At 45.1% G+C, this 20,081-nt stretch overlaps 1 protein-coding gene across 4 annotated transcripts in view; it reads right to left on the minus strand.

The window, feature by feature from the left end:
- Window positions 1-714: 714 nt before the first annotated feature.
- TRIP12 (thyroid hormone receptor interactor 12) overlaps window positions 715-20,081 on the minus strand; it is a 127,409-nt gene continuing 108,042 nt past the window's right edge. For all 4 annotated transcript variants that reach the window (XM_078771433.1, XM_068107428.2, XM_078771434.1 and 1 more), the window contains 8 exons: window positions 12,360-12,465; window positions 12,075-12,229; window positions 11,522-11,719; window positions 11,110-11,340; window positions 3,717-3,830; window positions 2,634-2,728; window positions 2,290-2,393; window positions 715-1,656 (listed from right to left, as the gene is read on the minus strand). In XM_078771433.1, coding sequence (XP_078627559.1) covers window positions 1,460-1,656; window positions 2,290-2,393; window positions 2,634-2,728; window positions 3,717-3,830; window positions 11,110-11,340; window positions 11,522-11,719; window positions 12,075-12,229; window positions 12,360-12,465 — 1,200 coding nt within the window. In that variant the 3' untranslated portion in view covers window positions 715-1,459. The remainder of the gene's footprint in view (window positions 1,657-2,289; window positions 2,394-2,633; window positions 2,729-3,716; window positions 3,831-11,109; window positions 11,341-11,521; window positions 11,720-12,074; window positions 12,230-12,359; window positions 12,466-20,081) is intronic.

The raw sequence follows: 20,081 nt of genomic DNA on the forward strand, positions 1-20,081 counted from the left end.
GCCATCTACGGGAATGCCTCAACATCATCCGCCACATTGAAAAGTCTACTTTCATTTCAATTTGGCCAAACAGAATAAAGAGGACTTGGAAGTACACTTGGTGCAAGACATTACCAATGATGCCGACAAAGGTTGGTGACAATGCACAAGGCGGTGAGGGAGGAGGTGAGAAACTGGATGGGCAGACGCAGCGTACTCATGGATATACTCAGCAAGGATGGGTGATCCGGTGGAATGGCATTTGTTTGGGAAGGGGGAGGGAGGGTTCACGGACCAACAATTCGTGACTAAAGGAATAAATAGAGGCGCCAATCGCAGGACAGTTGAGATTGAAACACCGCCAAGACAGGAAAAGCCATAATGTCATTGAGCATATGGAAAACGCTTTGTCAAAAGTACTTTCATCTGGGCCGATTCCAAGATTCGCATTATCCCCTTGTAGGAATGTTTGAGAAGCTGATTACATTGGTTCAATATTGCGAAGGTAACTGACAGTACTGTATAATGCCCGGAACACTTCCCTAAAAATGGAATTGGTTTGGTAAAAATACTTTAATGAATCCACAAGGAAAGGCTTTTCATTAACAGGAATATTAATTAACCACTGCTAACAGAGAATAAAACGATGTACACACCCAAAGTACACAAATCAAATACTTCTTACACCTGGCTCAGCAAGTGGCCCATCACCGTGCAGCTCAAGAAAAGAAACGGTGAGGATCAAATGAAATTTTTATTTTGCTTCAAACACTGAACCCAAACCCACATTCCACAACTCATATTTAGTCCTGCCTTTAAAACTCAACTCTCCCACAGCCCCACCCACCAATCTTGACTCTTCTCTGGACATCTGCTCCCTGTTCACCTCATGAGAGGTTGAACGCTGGTTCTTCTTCACCCACAGAGCCCCTCCCTCACATGCCCCCAACCCTTCCCCACTCCCCAACCCATTTAACTGCACATCGCCATCACTCTAGGGGCGGAGGAATTAAAATGGAGCATAAGGGGTGAGGGGGAAATAGGTCGGATATTGTGCGAGATTAGGACGTGTGAATGGTTGGGGGGCATGGGGAGGGGGGGGGGGGGGTCACGGTCAAAAGGGCAGATTGCACAGCTTTCACTTTCCAAGAACCGCGAGAAATCACGTTAATTTTGAGTTCTTGACGAATTAATAAAGGCAAGTTCACCGAGTGAAAGGGAAAATACTTAAGTGCAGCATACATGCCATTTCTTTGCAATTGTCCACTTAGTTCACACCATCTCAAAAGCATTCTCTTCTCCCAGCAATTATGACAATGTCCTCCCACCTTTTCATCACAATACAACACATACCTCTGAGCACTTAATGAAATAGAGAAAGTTGTGTAAAGTCTTCATGACATCTCAAAGATTGCTTCGTTGCATTTAAAGAACGTGTACACTTAGGATCTGAGGTTTGGACACCTGCTCCGTGCTCACCTCACGAGAGATGAAAGGAGCGCTGGCCTTCCCGGGCAGCCAAAAGCAACCTTTCCCTCAGCACACTGGCAGAACTGTAATCTGGAAGCTTCAGGTAATTCACACACGTCATCACGGAAGGAAGCGCGCCATCGCCCCCTTTCTCCCCTCCCTCTCCCTTACGCACGATCGTCAATGGCGGATTCAGGCTGCGGAAACCTGGAGTAAGGAACATGCAAACGGTTGGTGAGTCGGTCACAATGTAAAAACAAATAAATAAAGGTGAACAACAAGGTCTAAATTTTAAATCCTGCAGGGATGAAGGGATTTGTAGGTGGAAAAGAAGATTCCAGTAGGGAAATGAGTACTGATAGAAGGAGAGAAGGAGATAGAATGCTTTCACAGGCAAGAACAAGGCATCAAGGCATAGACTTCCTTTGGGCCACCATTGCACATTTAAAACCTCTCAACAAACTCGACACAACTTAGAAACATGTTCTGCCTACACTCACCTTGAACTGAACACTGTACACCACCGAGTTACAACTTGCCCTAAATTCACACGATACACTAAACTATTCAACATTTCATCTTTACTCTATCTTCAGGGGAATCCGGCCATTGGGGGCCGGCTTCCTTGGGCCTGTGGGCTTCCAGTGAAGATGGCTGGGGCTCCTGATGATGATAATGATGATAGGGCCAAGAAAGGGGGAGTGGGGTTATAATTAAACTTCCAACCAAATTCGTCATGTAATGAACACATGACCTCTACAAAGGAGACACCGTGTGCAGATCCGATTGTGAGAAGGGTTGGTGAGTCGATTGGAAATTATGGGGAATTATCGTACTCACCTCCCACAGGGAGACGCGGAGAGCCAGTGACAAACTGTAGGAAGAGGCGCTGTTGCGATGAATCAAAGGACGAGAGAACTTCAAACAGAAACCGCACTGCGCGGCTAGGAGTAGAAGGGTTGGGGGAACGGGATGAGAGGGAGGAAATTGCAAAATTTAAACAACGGCAAAACATAAAAATACAATCAATTATACAAAGTCATCAATTTGATGAAAACAAAACAAACCAAGGACATTTTCTACTGTACAAATGAAAAGGGGCAGCGGTTGTTAAAGCTTACAAAAACCTCCGCTCATGGGAGAGTGAAAACATTTTACAGCTGAAAGAGGCATCATGCGTGTACCTGTCATGGTTGTAGCCGTGGTCAGGCCTGCAGCTGTCCATGAGCTGGCGTACATCCCATGCCTCACTTTGTCCACCACAAAGAAGCATGTCCAGCTTGAAAATAAGCCAACAAGATGCATTGTAAGTTTAAGTTTCTATGACAACCAGGTAGGGGGAATTTGATACATTTCCAAAATTTAAAATGGGGTGAAGTCAAAGGCGGAACATCACAAATTCCCACGCCTCCCACTTAAAGCAGGGTTGAAAGACGGCAAAAGCTTCCACTAGGAATGATCAAAGATCAAAAATTTTAGTTAAATATTTTTTTCCCGTTTCGGCCTGTGACCCGGTCCCCACCCCAAGGGCATGAACCGGGGGTCAAATTAAAAAAGACTTCCATATTTCATGCGATCCCAATGTTGATTGCATATACAAAGTTGGATTAAAAATGTTTTAAAATGTGCTCGTAATTGGTTTTTGGAATTTGACGTTTTCACCCCACCCAGGAAGCGGGGACAAAATGACACTGCTCTTCCATCTTCTTGCCATGTGGTGATTATAACTACCAAGTTTGGTGAATTTATGCACAACTGTTTAGAAAGAGATGGTGTGATGGTCAGACGGATTTTTTTTTTCTTCAAAAAAAACGTGGGAATAAAGATGCTTTTCCTGGCAAACAGTTAGGGACAAGTACAACGCGGCGGTGCAGTAACGCTGCTCGAGGCTAGAGTGGGAGTTTCTCAAAAGAAAGGGACAAATTGGATTCAAGGGCAATTTTCTTCACTCGCACAAGCTTTTTCAAGAACCACCAGATCTGTTCGAGCATTTTGCCTTGAGCAGTGCACCATTCTGAAGTCATTACAAGGGTATTTTAGTTTCGTTCGTCTTGCAGCTCCATAATGTCAAAATGAAATTGGATCACTTCAAGTCAGGATGTATGAAAATTCCTAAAACATGAAGACAAGTCCAAAATTTATCGTCTTATGACACCTCTACCCCACCTTCCCCATAAAATCCCAATTCCAAACACACCTCAAATCCTACTAAAACTCAAACCCTTTTACACAGAGCTCCCTTATACACTTTTACTTTGCTTTCATACCTCCTCAGGAAAGAAGAGCTGCAGGTGATGAAGTGGAAGAACCGATTGGAAGCCTTCCCTGAGAGCTTCAAATTGCCTCCACACCCCCTCTACCAGGGTCCAATGAACCACCAGCTGGAGGGCACATGTGATTTTCATTTTTACTTTTTTTTTTTTTAAGTTGAAAACTGCAGAATGAAATTTGATATGAATGAGTCGATGGATATTCCTCCACCCTGTCATGTTTGATGTCAATTGAAGGTCACATTCCAAAAAATAGATATCTGCAATCACAAATTAAAGGATAAACCTACCCCTGGCTTACTCTTAGGGATCGCCCGTGAATAAACCTTGGCCAGCGATCCAATGATGGCCATATTTTTTTCGGACCACCATATGATCTTGACCTTCAACATTTAGTGATATAGTGTCGATTAAGAAAATGTGTCCCCATCTACAATGTATCCATAAAACTCATCATGAAAATTGCAGGTAAATTATTCAAGTTATGATAAAAAGGTGTTTTTTTGTTAATAGTCACAATCGCCAAAAAGTAGGTCAAGGACAGGAATCATATTTCAGATACATAACCTCAGTGCAGGTACACTATTATGATTCTAGAACATCTTGGAAGGCCAAGCAGGCTTTGAGATTCTGCACTGGCAAAATTGAACGATGACAAAAAACACTTTTTTCAGACTGACATGTTACCTTGACCTATATCCCGGAGGATCATGATGTAAATTAAGCTTAAGTTATATTAAGCCTAGTTCTAGGTTATCTAGTGAAGGCAATTTCGTTCTGATCGGACAAACCTTTTGGTGAAAATGTTAAAATGCCAACAATCGGGTCATGACCTTAAAATGAGGTCAAGGTCAAAATAAATAAGTCAACCCCACTTACATTGTTGTCCCATTATTGAGGCAAAATTTCATTTTGAAAGTCCTCGTACACTGGCAGAAAAAAGGGGAAAAAAACCTAAATTGTGGTTTAATACCCCTAGCGGTGGTACAAGACCTTGACCTATAACCCGGAGGAGTATGATGTAAATCAAGCTTAAATGTGCCTTGCTCTAGGGCAGGGGTTCTTAACCTTTTTCCCTGTCAAGACCCCCAACAGATTGCCCACGGTGTCCCCATACCCCCTTCGCCAGACTGTTGACTGACCAAGGCGCACCGAAGGTGCGCATAGCGAGGGGGGACTGGGGGCATGTCCCTTTAGAATTCTTTTGATTTCTAGGTGCTCTGTGGTGCATTCTGAGGGGTGTTTTTACTTTAATTGTCATTGAGTTTGAATTTATTACAATTTTATTATTATAATTTATTACGAGTCCGATACCCCCAGATTTTGGTCCCCATACCCCCAAGGGGTATGGATACCCCAGGTTAAGAACCCCAGCTCGAGGGCCTAGACTATCTAGCGAGAGCAATTTAGTTTGGATGGGACAAACCTTAGACAAGTTATGGAGAAAATGTTACGATGTCTATATCTATGTATCTATGTATCTATATATATATATATCTATATATATATATATATCTATATATATATATATCTATATATATATATCTATATATATATATACATATGTGTATCTATATCTATATATATATATATCTATATATCTATATATATATATACACATACATACATACATACATATATATATATATATATATATATATATATATATATATATATATATATATATATATATATATATATATATATATATATATATACATATATATAAATATCTATATATATATATATATATATATATATTTGCAGTTGTTGGGTTAGCGGCTAGGGTGCCGGCTTAGGATCCTAGGATCCTGGGTTCGAATCCCGTTCGATCGCTGAATTAACGCCAGGGGGGTTGACTCAGCCTGTCATCCTTCCGAGGTCGGCTAATTGAGTACCAGTTCACTGGTAATTCCCTGTTTGTCGTTAAAGGCGGCAAAAAGGGTTGGCGTCAGGAAGGGCATCCGGCCGTAAAACATTGCTTCAAAAAGGGGGCCAAAAAACAACAACAACCACGGTTCCCGAAAAAGGCCAACCCCTGCTTTGCGGGGACAAATGACCTCTAAACGGTGTTTTTTAAAATTTTTATAGATATATATATATATATATATATATATATATATATATATATATATATATATATATATATACATATATATATATATTGTTGTGGATATGAAAATTGTGTTTTTTTTATTGTGTAGTAAATGGTAAAATATCACCCTCCTTCCTCCAGTTGTGTATAAAGGTCAAAAGGGCGTCCCTTAGTTAGGTCATATACAATCACGTTAGCCAATCATAGATTTCCTCCTTGTTGGTAGTTTATTTCCTTATTCTGTGTATTAGGTTAAGGCTTTGTCTTCCATTAATTAATACTCCATTGCACCGAATTAAATAAGAATAGCTCTCCTTCAATAATTACATTTCCCAGCCCAAACTCCCTTCACAAACACGCTTCACAAGCGTGGGGTGCGCGCCCTCTCATTTCGCTGCAAATAGTGAATATGTGCTCCGTGCTCTGTTTGAACAGGAGGGGCGGGGTCGCCGGGAAGAGGCAAGCCCAGGGCGCGCCACGAGGGGCGGGGCTGTTCAGCCCCATGCCCAAATAAGGGAACAAGCCCGTAGCTCGCCACGAGGGGCGCGCCGTTCGGCGCCATGTCCAAATAAGGAGGCAAGTCCGTGGCATTGCCATATAAGGTCACAGAGCACGGGGGGAGGGCGGTACCGAAACCGACGAGGGCGTGTCACACCCGCGCTTGAGGATGAGAGATGCGTGCGAAGATCGCGCAAGAGGGAGATGAGTGAGGGAGCCCCACGAGCAGTTCTGCAGAGGGAGTTCTGAAGTGAGAGTTCTGTGAGGGGAGTTGCTTGAAGGTTCATGAGAGTTGCATAAAGTAGGTACAAGGTCGGTGAGAAGGCACGAACCAGGCGTGATCTAGCAAGACAGAGAGAGAGACGTGAGGGGGTGCCTGTATTGCGGCAATAGGCCGATACCCTCTAGGCCCTATTGCCGGTCGGTGAGACGCGAGGCTGTGTTTGCCGGGTTTTCGCCTCGACCCCAAAGCGTGGATCGGGGCGCGCGCTTGGAGCCGGACCTCGACGCCTACCATCTGCCTGGACCCTCCTCTGCCGTCCCAAACCATCCCTGCCTTTCCATCCTTTTGTGTACGTGAGTTTGTTCTGTGTGTCTTGTCCCTGGGAATAAGTTAAGCTTGTATAGTTAAGCTAGAAATTGCACTGTGTCCTTCTGGTCCGTCCCTCTTTGTCTTTATTTTCGTATCCTTCCTTCTCCTTGGTTTCTTTGGTCTTGTAAATAGTAGAAATAAATCATATTTGTATTTCCTACCTTGGTTCTTCTTCTTCTTCTTCTTTCCTTTACATCCGTGTCATCCTCGTCTTTTCCCAATTGAATACCTGTGGCACGATTTGGCCAACGTTTTGGAATCGGGTTAGTGAATGCTAATGACTCGAACTTCGGGTTGCTAAAAACCGCTCGGCAACTAGACCATCTAAAACCGGGGTTCGAGCGGGAGTCCCTCCCTTGCTTCACGGCCGGGAGTGGCACTCAGGTCCTTGGGACTTTTTGTAGACCAAATACCCTGGCTGCTCCCGACCGGAAGGAGCGTTGGGACCCCCAGGACTCACGTCGGCCAGTCGCGGACAAGGGGATTAATCCCCCCTTCTTAAGGGGGAAAGGCCGACGTAGAGATCCGTAACAATATATATATATATATATATATATATATATCTATCTATAATTCCAGTAATCTCTGTCTGTCTGTACGTTTGTCTGTGACCGCTGTTTCTCGACAACCACGGGTCCGATATACTTTTAACTTGCCAGGTATATTGCTGGGGACCCGAGGATGTGCCTTTTCAAGGTTTCATATTAATCGGACAATTACTTACCGAGCTATGTCCAAAAAACGATTCAACCAATCAGAGAGCAGCGAACGATCGCGTGTGCCGAACGTGGCGGGCACACTCTGCCTCGGATGGCACATTTGAGAGCGTATTCATTTATTTCACGTTTGCAAACTATGTTGGCGTTAAACTATGTTTTACAACTAATAAAAACGAATTTGCGATTCATTCGCTTTCCTGCGCGTTTGTGCACGCGATGGCGATTTCTTTACCAAACTCCGGAAGCCGTTCGCTTTGGACCAAACCATTGCATGTAAATAGAGGGGGGGGATTGTCACCACTCGCAAGCCGTTCGCTTTGGACCAAACCATTTCATGTAAATAGAGGGGGGGGGATATAATTTTAGATATAGATATAGTACGGGCATGCCCTAGTATATATAACTGTAAGAAATAGTAGAAACTCCAAAGTACGAGCAGGGCGTCTCATTTGTATTGAATATATAATCGTTAGATTAAATAAGACGCGGACGTAGCTTCAGGACGTCGATCTTTAATTGTCGACCAAGCTTTCGACCAACAAAGGTCTTCTTCTGAGTCAGCCCCAAGTTGCTTGGTCGACATATTTGTCGACTTGGCATTTAATATGGAATTTTTTTTTCTTTTCTTGAATTGGGTTTACTTTCTTAACTCAGCATGTCAATCTGGTGAGCTTCTTTTACACTTCGGTGATTTATTTGTTAAAAGAACCATGTCACTGATTGTCTGTCGCAGCAAGAAGTCAACAATAGGATTATATCACAGGTGGCGTGGCAAAATGTACGGACAGGTGCATTTGATGATTGGCTTCACAGTCGGGTATACAAGGGTTGTTGTGTTCTGTATTGGTGGAAAACAACTGCTGCACATCTCCAAAAGTTATTGCCGCTTCCTCTGGAGATGGTCCGTCAACTCGACAATGCTGTTTGTCATGGACTGCTGGCTTTAAGAAATTACGGCATGAAAGAGTGTGCTATTGCTCGGCAGTATAGAATCACTCAAGGTCAGGTGTCAAAGATCCTTAAACGAAATGCTCAAAGGGGTGTCCCTACTCCAATACCGAGGCCAGGACGTCCCCGCAGAACCACAAGGAGGGATGATCGCCAGCTGCACTGGTTAGTCCGCAACGGCCATACCAAGGCAGCTAATCGGCTTAGGGCTGAGTGGCAGCAACTGACAAATGTGCCTGTATCCAGAAGGCTAGTCAACCAATGACTGGTTCAAGCAGGCTATCGTGCCAGGCGTCCCCTGAGAAAGCCACGCCTGACCAGACAACACTGCCAGCGCCAATTGCAGTGGGCCAGAGAGCACCGTCAATGGCAGCCAGGACACTGGAATCACGTGATCTTCAGTGACGAGTCTAGATTTCTGGTCTATCGTCAAGATGGCCGCGTCTGAGTGCGCAGACAAGTGCATGAAGCCTACAACAAAGATTGTATAGTGCCAAGAGTCCAGGCTAGAGGTGGTGGGGTGACCGTGTGGGCTGCTTTTCATGCAGGGGGCAAAACTGACCTGGTTGTTCTGAATGGAAACCTGAAACCTCCGTGAATTGAGTTCGATATCAGTTTACATCACTTTCAAGGATCAATTTATTTGTTTAGAAATGTCAAATGTGGTTTTTGTTTCTTTTAAAGGTCACATTAACAAAATCTAGAATAATTTCAACATAATTCCAATGAACTTTTGGTTCTAAGTCATCTTGAAAAGTAAGTTCACCCCCCAAAAAAAATATTCCATATTAAATGCCAAGTCTGTGTGTGTGTGTGTGTATATATATATATATATATATATATATATATATATATATATATATATATATATATATATATATATATATATATATATATATATATATATATAGATGACGCCAAAGGAAGTGCTGTGATGACACCATGATGATGTCGGAAGCTGATGGGCATCGCCTCGGATTTGTGGGCGAGGCGTTGTGCATGTCTCGTGGTGAAAATAATGCTGAAGTTTTGCAGTTCTGTTTTAAGTTTATTCTAATTAATATTTAAATTTAGCAAACAAGGAAGTTCCAATGCTTCAAAATGGATCCATAATGACAGTCCAGGTTACCTGAGCTTCCCGTATCACTCGTTTAGGTGCTGAAATTATGCCTCTGAGACCTACGTGGATCTGCAGTGACCAACCTCGGGTAGTCTCGGTGCTGGTGAGGTGCATCCTCTCCCCTGCCAGCATGGACTGCGTGCCCCTATTCGTGAATGTGACCGTCTCAGTGTTGTCTGCGTTCTTGACCTTTCGGAGCGCTCCTGCAGTGGCTGGGTTTGATCGGCAGGGTTTTAAGCAAGGATTGTGATGGAAGAATGTCTGAAGGCTTGGGAGTCGTGAATGGTGCCATAGTGGCTTCTGGCATGAGTGGATTGCTGACAACGGTTTGGGCCTGCCTTGGCGTCGCAGATTGGTGACTGAAATCAAGACTTCCTGCCATCCCTCTGCTCACGATTTGATCTGCTCGCAGTCGAGCCCACCACCGTGCATGTTCCTGTGACTCTCCACCCACTGCTTGGTCTGTGTGGAACTTGGTGTTCTCCGCAGCGTGTGCATGGGACTTCTCTGTTTTCCTGCACATACCCCATGGAGATCCTCGCCAGAGTTGTTTGCTGGAGGTCAGGGAGATATCATTGTCGCAGCCTCCATGGCTTCTTTGGTCTGGTTGAACTTCCCACAGAGGCTTGGTACAGCGTCATTATTTATTTATTTTGCTACACTTTGTGGTGCCTTTGCTGTGCACCAATCTGGCTCTATTCTACCACAATTGAGAAAAGAGATACGAGTGGGACAGAGAAAACATCAGATGCGTACAACTCAAGATATGGCCTGTAAAAGTATTTTTAAAGGGCACATGACCTTTGACCTATTGAATAAGAACCACCTTTCGAGGCCTCGAGGCACGCGCATTCAAATCTAAGTTGGCCTTTTTTTGGGTACCGTTGTCCCCTTTTTGAAGAAATGTTTTACGGCTGGATGCCCTTCCTGCCGCCAACCCTGTTAGTCGCCTCTTGCGACACACAGGGAATTACCAGTGAGCTGGTACTCAATTTGCCGACCTCGGAAGGATGACAGGCTGAGTCAACCCCCTTGGCGTTAATTCAGCGATCGACCGGGATTCGAACCCAGGATCCTAGGATCCTAAGCCAGCACCCCAACCGCTAAGCCAATACCAGGTCTTTGCCCTATTGAATGCAAAATTGAATTGGTTCATCTTTGTATAACAGTCCATACTTATGCCAAGTTTGGTTTAAATATCTTCAGTGGTTCACAAATTATGGCAGTAACAAAAAAACAAACAAAAAAAATGGACGTCTGAAGTGAATACTACTACTACTACTACTACAACAACAACAACAACAACAACAACAACAATTTGATGAGGCTTCCCAATAAGAAAATCTAACCTTCATGTTCTCTCCTGTGAAAGAGGTGGTGGGGAGAGTAGGACTATTAAAAGTATGTGAGTGACAAACCCGAACATAATCTTCGACATTTTCTGAAGTCACAGCGATATCTCTTCCTCCCCTTCGAAGTTCGATATTGGGGTATCCAGGGAGAGTGAAATCAAGACCCAGGTCTTCCACATCTATTGGGTCAGGGGAGTCAGGGGGCTGGGGGCTAGAAAGTTCGGAGCTGCCATGTTTAGTGTCCAAGGGTAAGGGAGCAGATGCAACGGACAGACCTGCCAATGCTGGCACCAGGGGCTGCCATTACCGCCAAATAAGCCATTTTCAATGGGAGGGGAAGGGGAAGCACAATTAGGGGGCGAGGAATGGGGGTTGGGGGTTGGGGTAAAAGGAGGAGAGGAAAACAAAAAGTTATTTAACAGTAATCATGCACCAGAAAATGAAATATTTCACAGCAATAGAACAGTTAAACCTTTACCTCGGTGGTGGAGGAACTTGGGCTGGGAGGCATTGAGTTCGGAACTTGAGGATCTTGAGGCGCTCCAGCTTTTGACCTAAAAAGCTGGCGGATAGAACGGTAAAGCTGTGCGTCTAGCGATGCAATGCCCGCGAGACCCAGGCAGCTCTCTTGGCCGAGAAGCCAGCGACAGAAAGGCAGGGAGAGTGGGAGATCAAGCTGCGCCAAGTATGAATGAGAGGAGGAGTGAAGAGTGGAGAAAGATGAGAAAATAAAATCAAGAACAAATAACTTTTGAATAATTAATCTTACCAACAATGAGTTAGTGGTCAACACAAAGCCATTTCACTCATTAAATGGACCACACAAAGGAGGCTCCAGTTCGATCGCTACTCCACAAAGCCGCCATATGTCTCACCGCACCTCTCATCCGATGGCAGCAGCCCCCTCCTTTTAGCGAAACGTTTTACAAACCGACAAACAGCTGATGAAACCGATTTTAGCAACTCACAATCCAGATAAGAAAAGCAACAAGGGTTTTCATACATAAGGTCGAATCCCCATAAATATGTACCATTCTGGAATCCAGGAGTGCTTTGGCCATTAGGCGACCCAGGAAGCGGAACTTGAGCTTGACTTTTGTTAGGGTTGCAACCTTAACCCCACGGGGGAGGGGTCCTGGGAAGAGGCCTTGTGGAAAAGACACAGGTCGTGAACCCGGTCCTCGTCCTTTTTTTGAGAAAGAAACGGGTGATTAATAAAACTGGAATAATATCAAAATAAGGTAAAGTCACCAACGGTAAGAGTCAAAGATAAAAATCAGTTCAACAGAATACGAGGATTTAAGAACAACACGTACCGGTAGGTGAAGGATCTTCATCTCTCCATAGGCACAGATCGGCTCTCTGGATTTCCTGGGACACGAGCGCGTAAAACTCCAGAGTCGGCCCAAGCCCCGTCCCCACCTGCAAATTAAGAGATACCTTAGAAGCGGGCAGTTTATGGAACTCCAAAGAGTGAGTGTTGTAAGGCAAAACGGATGTGAGGGGTTGGTGAAAGTGGAAGCCACATGATAAGGATCCCAATTACCTTGACAACACATCATGCTTGGCTCGTGTCATGTGCGTATGATAAAAATTATGGCCGACATGAACTTCCCATTTATTGAATCCCACAAATCCCCCAACGTCTGCATGAAATTACCAAACACCGTGGATCATGCTTTCGTCATCACATCTGTCTTTTCTTTCAATAAAGGGTGGGCTGGGCCCCTCCTGTAACCTTGAGATTGTACACCTGGTGTAGGTATGACGAAATCACAACCTTGCGGCTCATAACCTCTTTCCTTTGACCTATTTTCGAAGTGTTATAAAAAAAATGAAGGGAAAGTTTGTGCAAAAATGTCGGCCAAGACATCACCAGATCGACGCGCATTCAAATCTAAGTTGTTTAGCAAGTGTTCTAATCCCAACCCAGCCATAAATTGCCATCCCGGTGTATCACAAAGGATTTTCCTATCACACGAACCCGGGTTACACTCCCCCTAAAATAGATTAATTAATTATGTAAAATGATGAAAAATCACGGGGCAACCCGGGTTACCGTGTATATTTATATATCGTTACGGTTTTGAGGTTTGTACAGTGAGTTCAATAAAGGTTAAAGGTTGCCCCCCATAGATAGTCACACAAGCAACATGTAGCCTCATTTGTAGTATCGTTATTTCTTTGTACTAGGGCGTGCCCGCACGTACGTGCGTGCAAAAAAACATGCGTGCAAACAACAACAACAAAAAAAAACTTTGAAACCACGTGGCAGTAACGACCACAGAACCCCCCCCTCTATTTACATGAAATGGTTTGGTCCATTCGCAACGACCACAGAACCCCCCCCTCTATTTACATGAAATGGTTTGGTCCATTCGCAAAGCCAAAGCGAACGGCTTGCGAGTACGGTGACCATACCTTGGGAACCACTTGTCCGATTAATTTCAAACCTTGAAAAGGCACATCCTCGGGTCCCCAGCAATATACCTGGCAAGTTTCAATTAGATCGGACCCGTGGTTGTCGAGAAACAGCGGTCACAGACAAACACACACACACACACACAGACACACACACATACACACAGAGATTACTGGAATTATAGATAGATGTGTGAGAATAGGCCCTTTCCAGTGTTAAATCTGCGTTGTGTAAAGCCAGGAAAATAGGCCCTAACCCCACCGATCATCCTACGTCCGTAACCTCAATACAGTTTGTTAACGTTGGTTCATTTTGGGCGAGTTAACACGAGGTCACCTTTCCCCTTGTATAGAGGGACGAGGGTACTCAGTTCCCAGTCCACTGGAATGCGGCCTTCTTTCACCACCAGATTACAGATCTCTGTCATTCTCTTCACACCCCAACTTCCTGCTGCCTTCAACATATCTCCCACAACTCCCGTCGGCCCTCCCGCTTTTCCACTCTTCATTGCTTTTATCGCTTCCTCAACTTCCTTCTCAGTTATCGTCTCTGCCGGTCCTAAAACTGGGTTACTCTCTATGTTGCCATCCCATTCATTCTCTGTATTCAACAGCATTTCCATATATCTTTTCCATCTTCCTTTAATTCCATCTGGGTCGACAACGATTTGTCCCACTTCATCCTTCAAGCAACTCACCCCCATCACATCACACCTCTCTTTCGCTTTGTGCTTTGCAATCCTGTATACTGCTTTCTGACCCTCTTCCGAATCCAAGCGTTCTCCGAACATTTTCCTACATGCCTCCCGCGCCTTTGCTACCTCTTTCTTTGCAGCCTTCCTGGCTGCCTTATAACTTTCATGCTCTGCTGTTTCTGCTCCCGTACCCTTCGCCTTCTGCCACTCCTTGAACTTCTTCCTCTTCTCGTCAAACCTCTTTCCAACTTCATCATCCCACCACCATGTTTCCGAGTGCCTCGGTGGTCCTTTTGTCCATCCACATACCTCACCAACAGCTCCCAACAGACTAGCTTTCATTGACATCCAACCACTTTCAAGCTCAACCACATCATCCTCTACCCTACTCAGCCTCTCTTTTAATGCCTCCCTTACTGTCACCTCTTTCAACCTCCACACCTTCATTCTTGGTTGGTGCTTCACCCGCCGAGCTCTCCTCGCACCTTTCACCCTTATGTCGCAGACAACCAAGTGGTGCTGTCAAACAGCCTCCTCCCCCGGGATCACCTTTGTTTCCCGGAGGTGCCCCCTATCTCGCCGACGCACCATCAGGTAGTCAACGGTTGTTGTCGACCCACCTGACGTGTATGTAACAAGCTTATTATCCTCTTTCTGGAACTGAGTATTACAAATCAACAAATCAGCTACATCAGCAAACTCCAAAATCCTTTCACCTTCTCCATTTCTCACACCATATCCGTAACCCACATGAACTCCCTCAAAACCATCCATACTCCTTCCCACATGTCCATTCAGGTCTCCTCCCACCACAACAACTTCCTCATCTTTCCCGTTTTCCATCAGCTTCTCTATCGCACACCAGAACTTGTCCTTCTCTTCATTGCTTCGACCAACCTGCGGAGCATATCCCGAGATGACGTTCACCAAGAGCTTTCCTATCATCATTTTCCCCATCATCAACCTATCACTCACTCTAGTCACACTCACCACACTGTCTACAAACTCCTCAGAAAACAGGACACCAACACCATTCACGCCCTCCGGGCACCCTTGCCACACAAACTTGTATTTCTGTCCCTGCCTACCCTTCACCATTCTCACACCACTTCCCTTCCATCTCGTCTCTTGCACACAACATATGTCCACTCTTCTTCTGACCAATACTTCCACCACTTCTCCTGATCTCCCTGTCATTGTCCCTACATTCCATGTCCCAAACCTCAGAAACCGATCTCCACTTCGGGCTGCACCCTGCCCATATGTAGTTGTAATTGTCATGGTTCTCTTTTTTGAGGCAATGTTTTTATGGCCGGATGCCCTTCCTGACGCCAACCCTCTTAGTCGTCTCTTACGACACGCAGGGATACGGTGTACCTATTCTTACCAGGGTACACACTGGGAAACGTTTAAAACATGGAAATTCGGGGGGGGGGGGGGGGGGGGGGGGTCGGGGCGGCGTCAGCATCATGGCTGCGGCTTAAACATATTCCAACAATATCCAAACAGAACCATGAAAACCATGAAAAACAATCTGGGAAAAGTCTCCAAGCGAGAACGTGGATTTGAGAAAGAAGGACCAGAGGCGGAAGAAAAACGAGATATAGGGGGCGGGGCACAAGTCGAGACGAGGGGGAGAGCGAACAAACGTGTCCGGGAGGAGAGAAAGAATCAATATAGAATTCTTTGTCTAGGGAGGTGAGGTGAGGGGGAGAAAATAAAATAAAAGAAACAAGCAATACAGCGAAGGAAAGAACCCAAATCGACAAAACACCGACGGGGGGAGGGAAGCCCCAAGTTACCAGGCCGCGCACGAGGTACGACCCAGAAAACGATTAACTACACACAAGTTTGTACGAATTACAAACCAATACCAACCAGAAACACACAATAACACGTACACAGCAAAATAACCAGTGGAAATTTGACAAAGACAAGAATGGGAAAACACTTAAACTTCGATGCTGTGGAGAGCTCGAAGTACGCTTCACTCGCCCGAGGAACCGGAAGTTGTACCGGTTCCACGTGTCATTAACATGTCATTAACATTAACGTGTCATTAACATGTTGTCGTGGAATTGTGGCCATTGATGATGTATGATATTGCGATTGGGCATGTAGAGAGGATGGAGGTTGTGGTGAGCGGGTTTGTGAGGAGGTGGTTGGGAGTGCGACGCTGTTTGACGAACAGTGCCTTTTATGGTCAGGGTGGAAAACTCCAGTTTCCCTTGACATCATTAACCGAGGAGTTTAAGGTGGTGAGGGTGCGGCAGTTCATGATGTTGCGGGATTCAAGTGATGCAGTGGTAAAGAATGCTCTCCCAGAGAAGAAGGGAAGTCGGAAGTGGAATGCAAGAGCAGAGATGGACGAGATGGAGGAGCGGTTGCAACAGGAGGAGGTCATGGGGGTGGTACAGCACGGGAAGCATGGCTTGGGGTGGATGAAGCATGAGCGATGGGGAAAGGCATGTGTGAAAGAGAGGAGGAAGATGGTTGAGAGGGAGTTAAGAAGAAAGGAAGAGGAGGGAAGATATGTGAAAGCAGTCGGTCAGGCACAGCAAGGTGCTTGGACTAGGTGGGAAGGTGTGCGGGTGAGGATGTTGAAGTGGCAAGAGATTTGGAGGATGGAGCCAATATTGTTGAATTTCCTGTTGCGGGCAACATCTGATGTGCACACGTATTTGTCTTGCCCTGGAATAGACTGTGCCCAATTGATGACGTCATCAGTCACGTGGTTCGGCCGCAATCTTGGAAAAACCGAAAAATTGTGCACCTCTATATCTCCGAAAGTGCTGAACAGAAAAAATTGAGACATGGCTCATTGTAAAGAACTCTCCATGGGGAATAAAATATGTTAATGATGACGTCATCAGACACGTGGTTCGGCCGCCATCTTGGAAAAACGGCAAAACTTTGCACCACTATATCTCCGAAAGTGCTGAACAGAAAAAATTGAGACATGGCTCATTGCAAAGAACTCTCCATGGGGAATAAAATATGGTAATGATGATGTCATCGGTCATGTGGTTCGGCCGCCATCTTGGAAAAACCGAAAAACTTTGCACCTCCATATCTCCGAAAGAGCTGAATAGAAAGAATTGAGACATGGCTCATTGCAAAGAACTCTCCATGGGGAATAAAATATGTTAATGATTATGTCATCGGTCACGTGGTTCGGCTGCCATATTTGTTCTAAATGGCCGATAAAAAAGTACATCCCGGCAAGTCTTCGGTCTCTGACCGATTTTTCATTTTTTTTGTTTGTTTTTGTTACTATTATTATTTCTTATTTTGTGTATGTGAGTGGGTGAGTGAGGGTGTGTGTTTTTGCATGAATGAATTTTTGCATGTGTGTGTGCTTTTGTATGTTGAGTGGTGTAGGTTGTAAGGGTAGGTGGTTGGTTGGTGCTGTGTGTGTGTGTATGTGTGTGGATGTGTGTATGAATGATCTGGTGTGTTTTGTTGGTGAGTGGTGAAGGGTATAAAGGTGGGTGTTTGCGTGTTCCATCATGTTTGTTTGGTGCTGTGGATTCTGGATGTGGAGGTGTTGCTGTTGTAGTCTGCGTTCGCACTGGCTGGGGGTATGTACGCATCCAGGTGTAGTTGCTGCATGTGGATGTGTATGTGCCCCTGCTGGCCCACCTTAGCTGACAGTATCGAGGTTGAAGGGCCGAAACGGGATGATGCTGAGGACCTCGACCGAGGACCCGGTCAGTGCGGCACACTTGTGACCAGCTGTGTGTGTGTGTGTGTGTGTGTGTGTGTGTGTGTGTGTGTGTGTGTGTGTGTGTGTGTGTGTATGTATATATATATATATATATATATATATATATATATATATATATATATATATAAATATATAAACATATATATATAAATATATTGTTGTGGACGCGGTTAAAGATGTTATTTTACCGAGCGGTTGGTATTACCGCGACCGAACAGTTATTCCCCGATTAGAACCCGATTCCACCCAAACGTTGGCCGGATCACACCGCGGCTGCTCAATGAGGGAAAAGACTAAAACGACGAATGCAAAGAGGAAGACGAAGGCAAAGAAAGGTTTGGAAATACTACTAAATTTATTTACTATTTACACACATAAGCAAAAAGAAAGCAGTCACGTTTATTTACAGCACATAAGACGCAGGTGACACAGTGAAAATACTAGCTTACGTACAGTCTTAATTAACCCAGGACAGAACAAACAAAAGACAGACTCACGCGGGGAATGATGACAGGAATCGCAGGAGGTGGATGGCTGGAGGTGAACGCTTGGTGGAGCCAACGCGGAGCTTGGTGGAGCTTTGGTGGAGGTGAACGCTTGGTGGAGCCAACGCGGAGCTTGGTGGAGCCTTGGTGGAGGTGAACGCTTGGTGGAGCCAACGCGGAGCTTGGTGGAGCCTTGGTGGAGGTGAACGCTTGGTGGAGCCAACACGGCTGGTGGGGGGTTGGTGTGACGGGTTCTCTCTCCTTCCCTCACAAGCTTCAGGACTCTTTCTCTCTCTTTCTTAGTCCCACCCAGTCCAACAACTTCCTCTCTTGCTTAGTCCAACTCAAGGCCTTTCTGTCTTCTGATCTCCTCCCTCCTCGACTCTCTCCGGGGGCCTCTGCCTCGGGTTATATAAGCCCCACCCTTGACCCTTTGCGAACCTCCCCAAAACGTTCTCTCTCCGCCCTCTAAAGCCAACCCCTCGTTCTGGGTTGGTCGGCAAGGGCTGGTTCACTCCTCCCCTCTATGACGAGGTGGGGACCCGCCTTTCTTCCCCAACCCTGCCTCGTGGTCAATGGCGGATGAAGGGAAAACCGCCCAAAATGCAGTTGGCAATTGACGAAAAGGGGGAATGGAGGTTTTGGGAATGGGAATGAAGGGAATCTATCTCTTTCACTTGGTGCAATGGAGTACTTCTATTAATGGGAGACACAGCCTTACCCTAAAACACAGAATAAGATATAACTATCGAACAGGGGTATTCTATGATTGGCTGACGTGTATGCTTGTGGACTAATTATGGGATGCCCTTTTGACCTTTACACAGCTCCGGAGGCAGGAGGCGCAGAATAACAATAATAATAATAAAGCACACAATCAAAAAAAACAGTCCTCATATCCACAACAATATATATATATGTACCACCTTTAGAGGCCATTTTCTCCCCGCAGGGCGAGGGTTGGCCTTTTTTGGGCACCGTGGTCCCCTTTTTGAAGCAATGTTTTACGGCCGGATGCCCTTCCTGCCGCCAACCCTGTTAGTCGCCTCTTGTGACACGCAGGAAATTACCAGTGAACTGATACTCAATTTGCCGACCTCGGAAGGATGACAGGCTGAGTCAACCCCCGGCGTTAATTTAGCGATAGACTGGGATTCAAACCCAGCATCCTAGGATCCAAAGCCGGCACCCTAACCGCTAAGCCAACACCAGGCTTAGCACTATAACCCTGAATCTCCTGAAGTATAAAGTTATCAGTTCAGATTATATACAGTCACGTGAAAAAGTAAGTACACCCCATGTAAAGTTTTGACTTTTTCAACGTATTTCAACATACAGCTATTTGATCTTCATTTCAACAATATTGATATATAAAGGTGATATAATATAACAAATATCATGAAACATTTACATTTTGTAGTGCATTGTATAATTTAAATAAACATAAATGCAAATTTCGCATGTGGAAAAAGTAAGTACACCCTTGGCTCTAATAGGTGGTATTGCCCCCCTTTGGCAGAAACAACCTCAAGTAGGCATTTCTTATAACTGTCTACCAGTCTCTGACATCGACTGGGAGAAATTTTTGCCCATTCCTCCATGCAGAATTCTTTCAGCTGTGAGATGTTTGAGGGGTTTCTTGCATGCACAGCTCGTTTCAAATCCCCCCACAACATCTCGATGGGATTCAGATCCGGGCTTTGACTTGGC

This window comes from Myxine glutinosa, chromosome 2 (assembly GCF_964187855.1).
Source record: "Myxine glutinosa chromosome 2, kmMyxGlut1.1, whole genome shotgun sequence".
Taxonomy (NCBI): Eukaryota; Metazoa; Chordata; class Myxini; order Myxiniformes; family Myxinidae; genus Myxine; species Myxine glutinosa.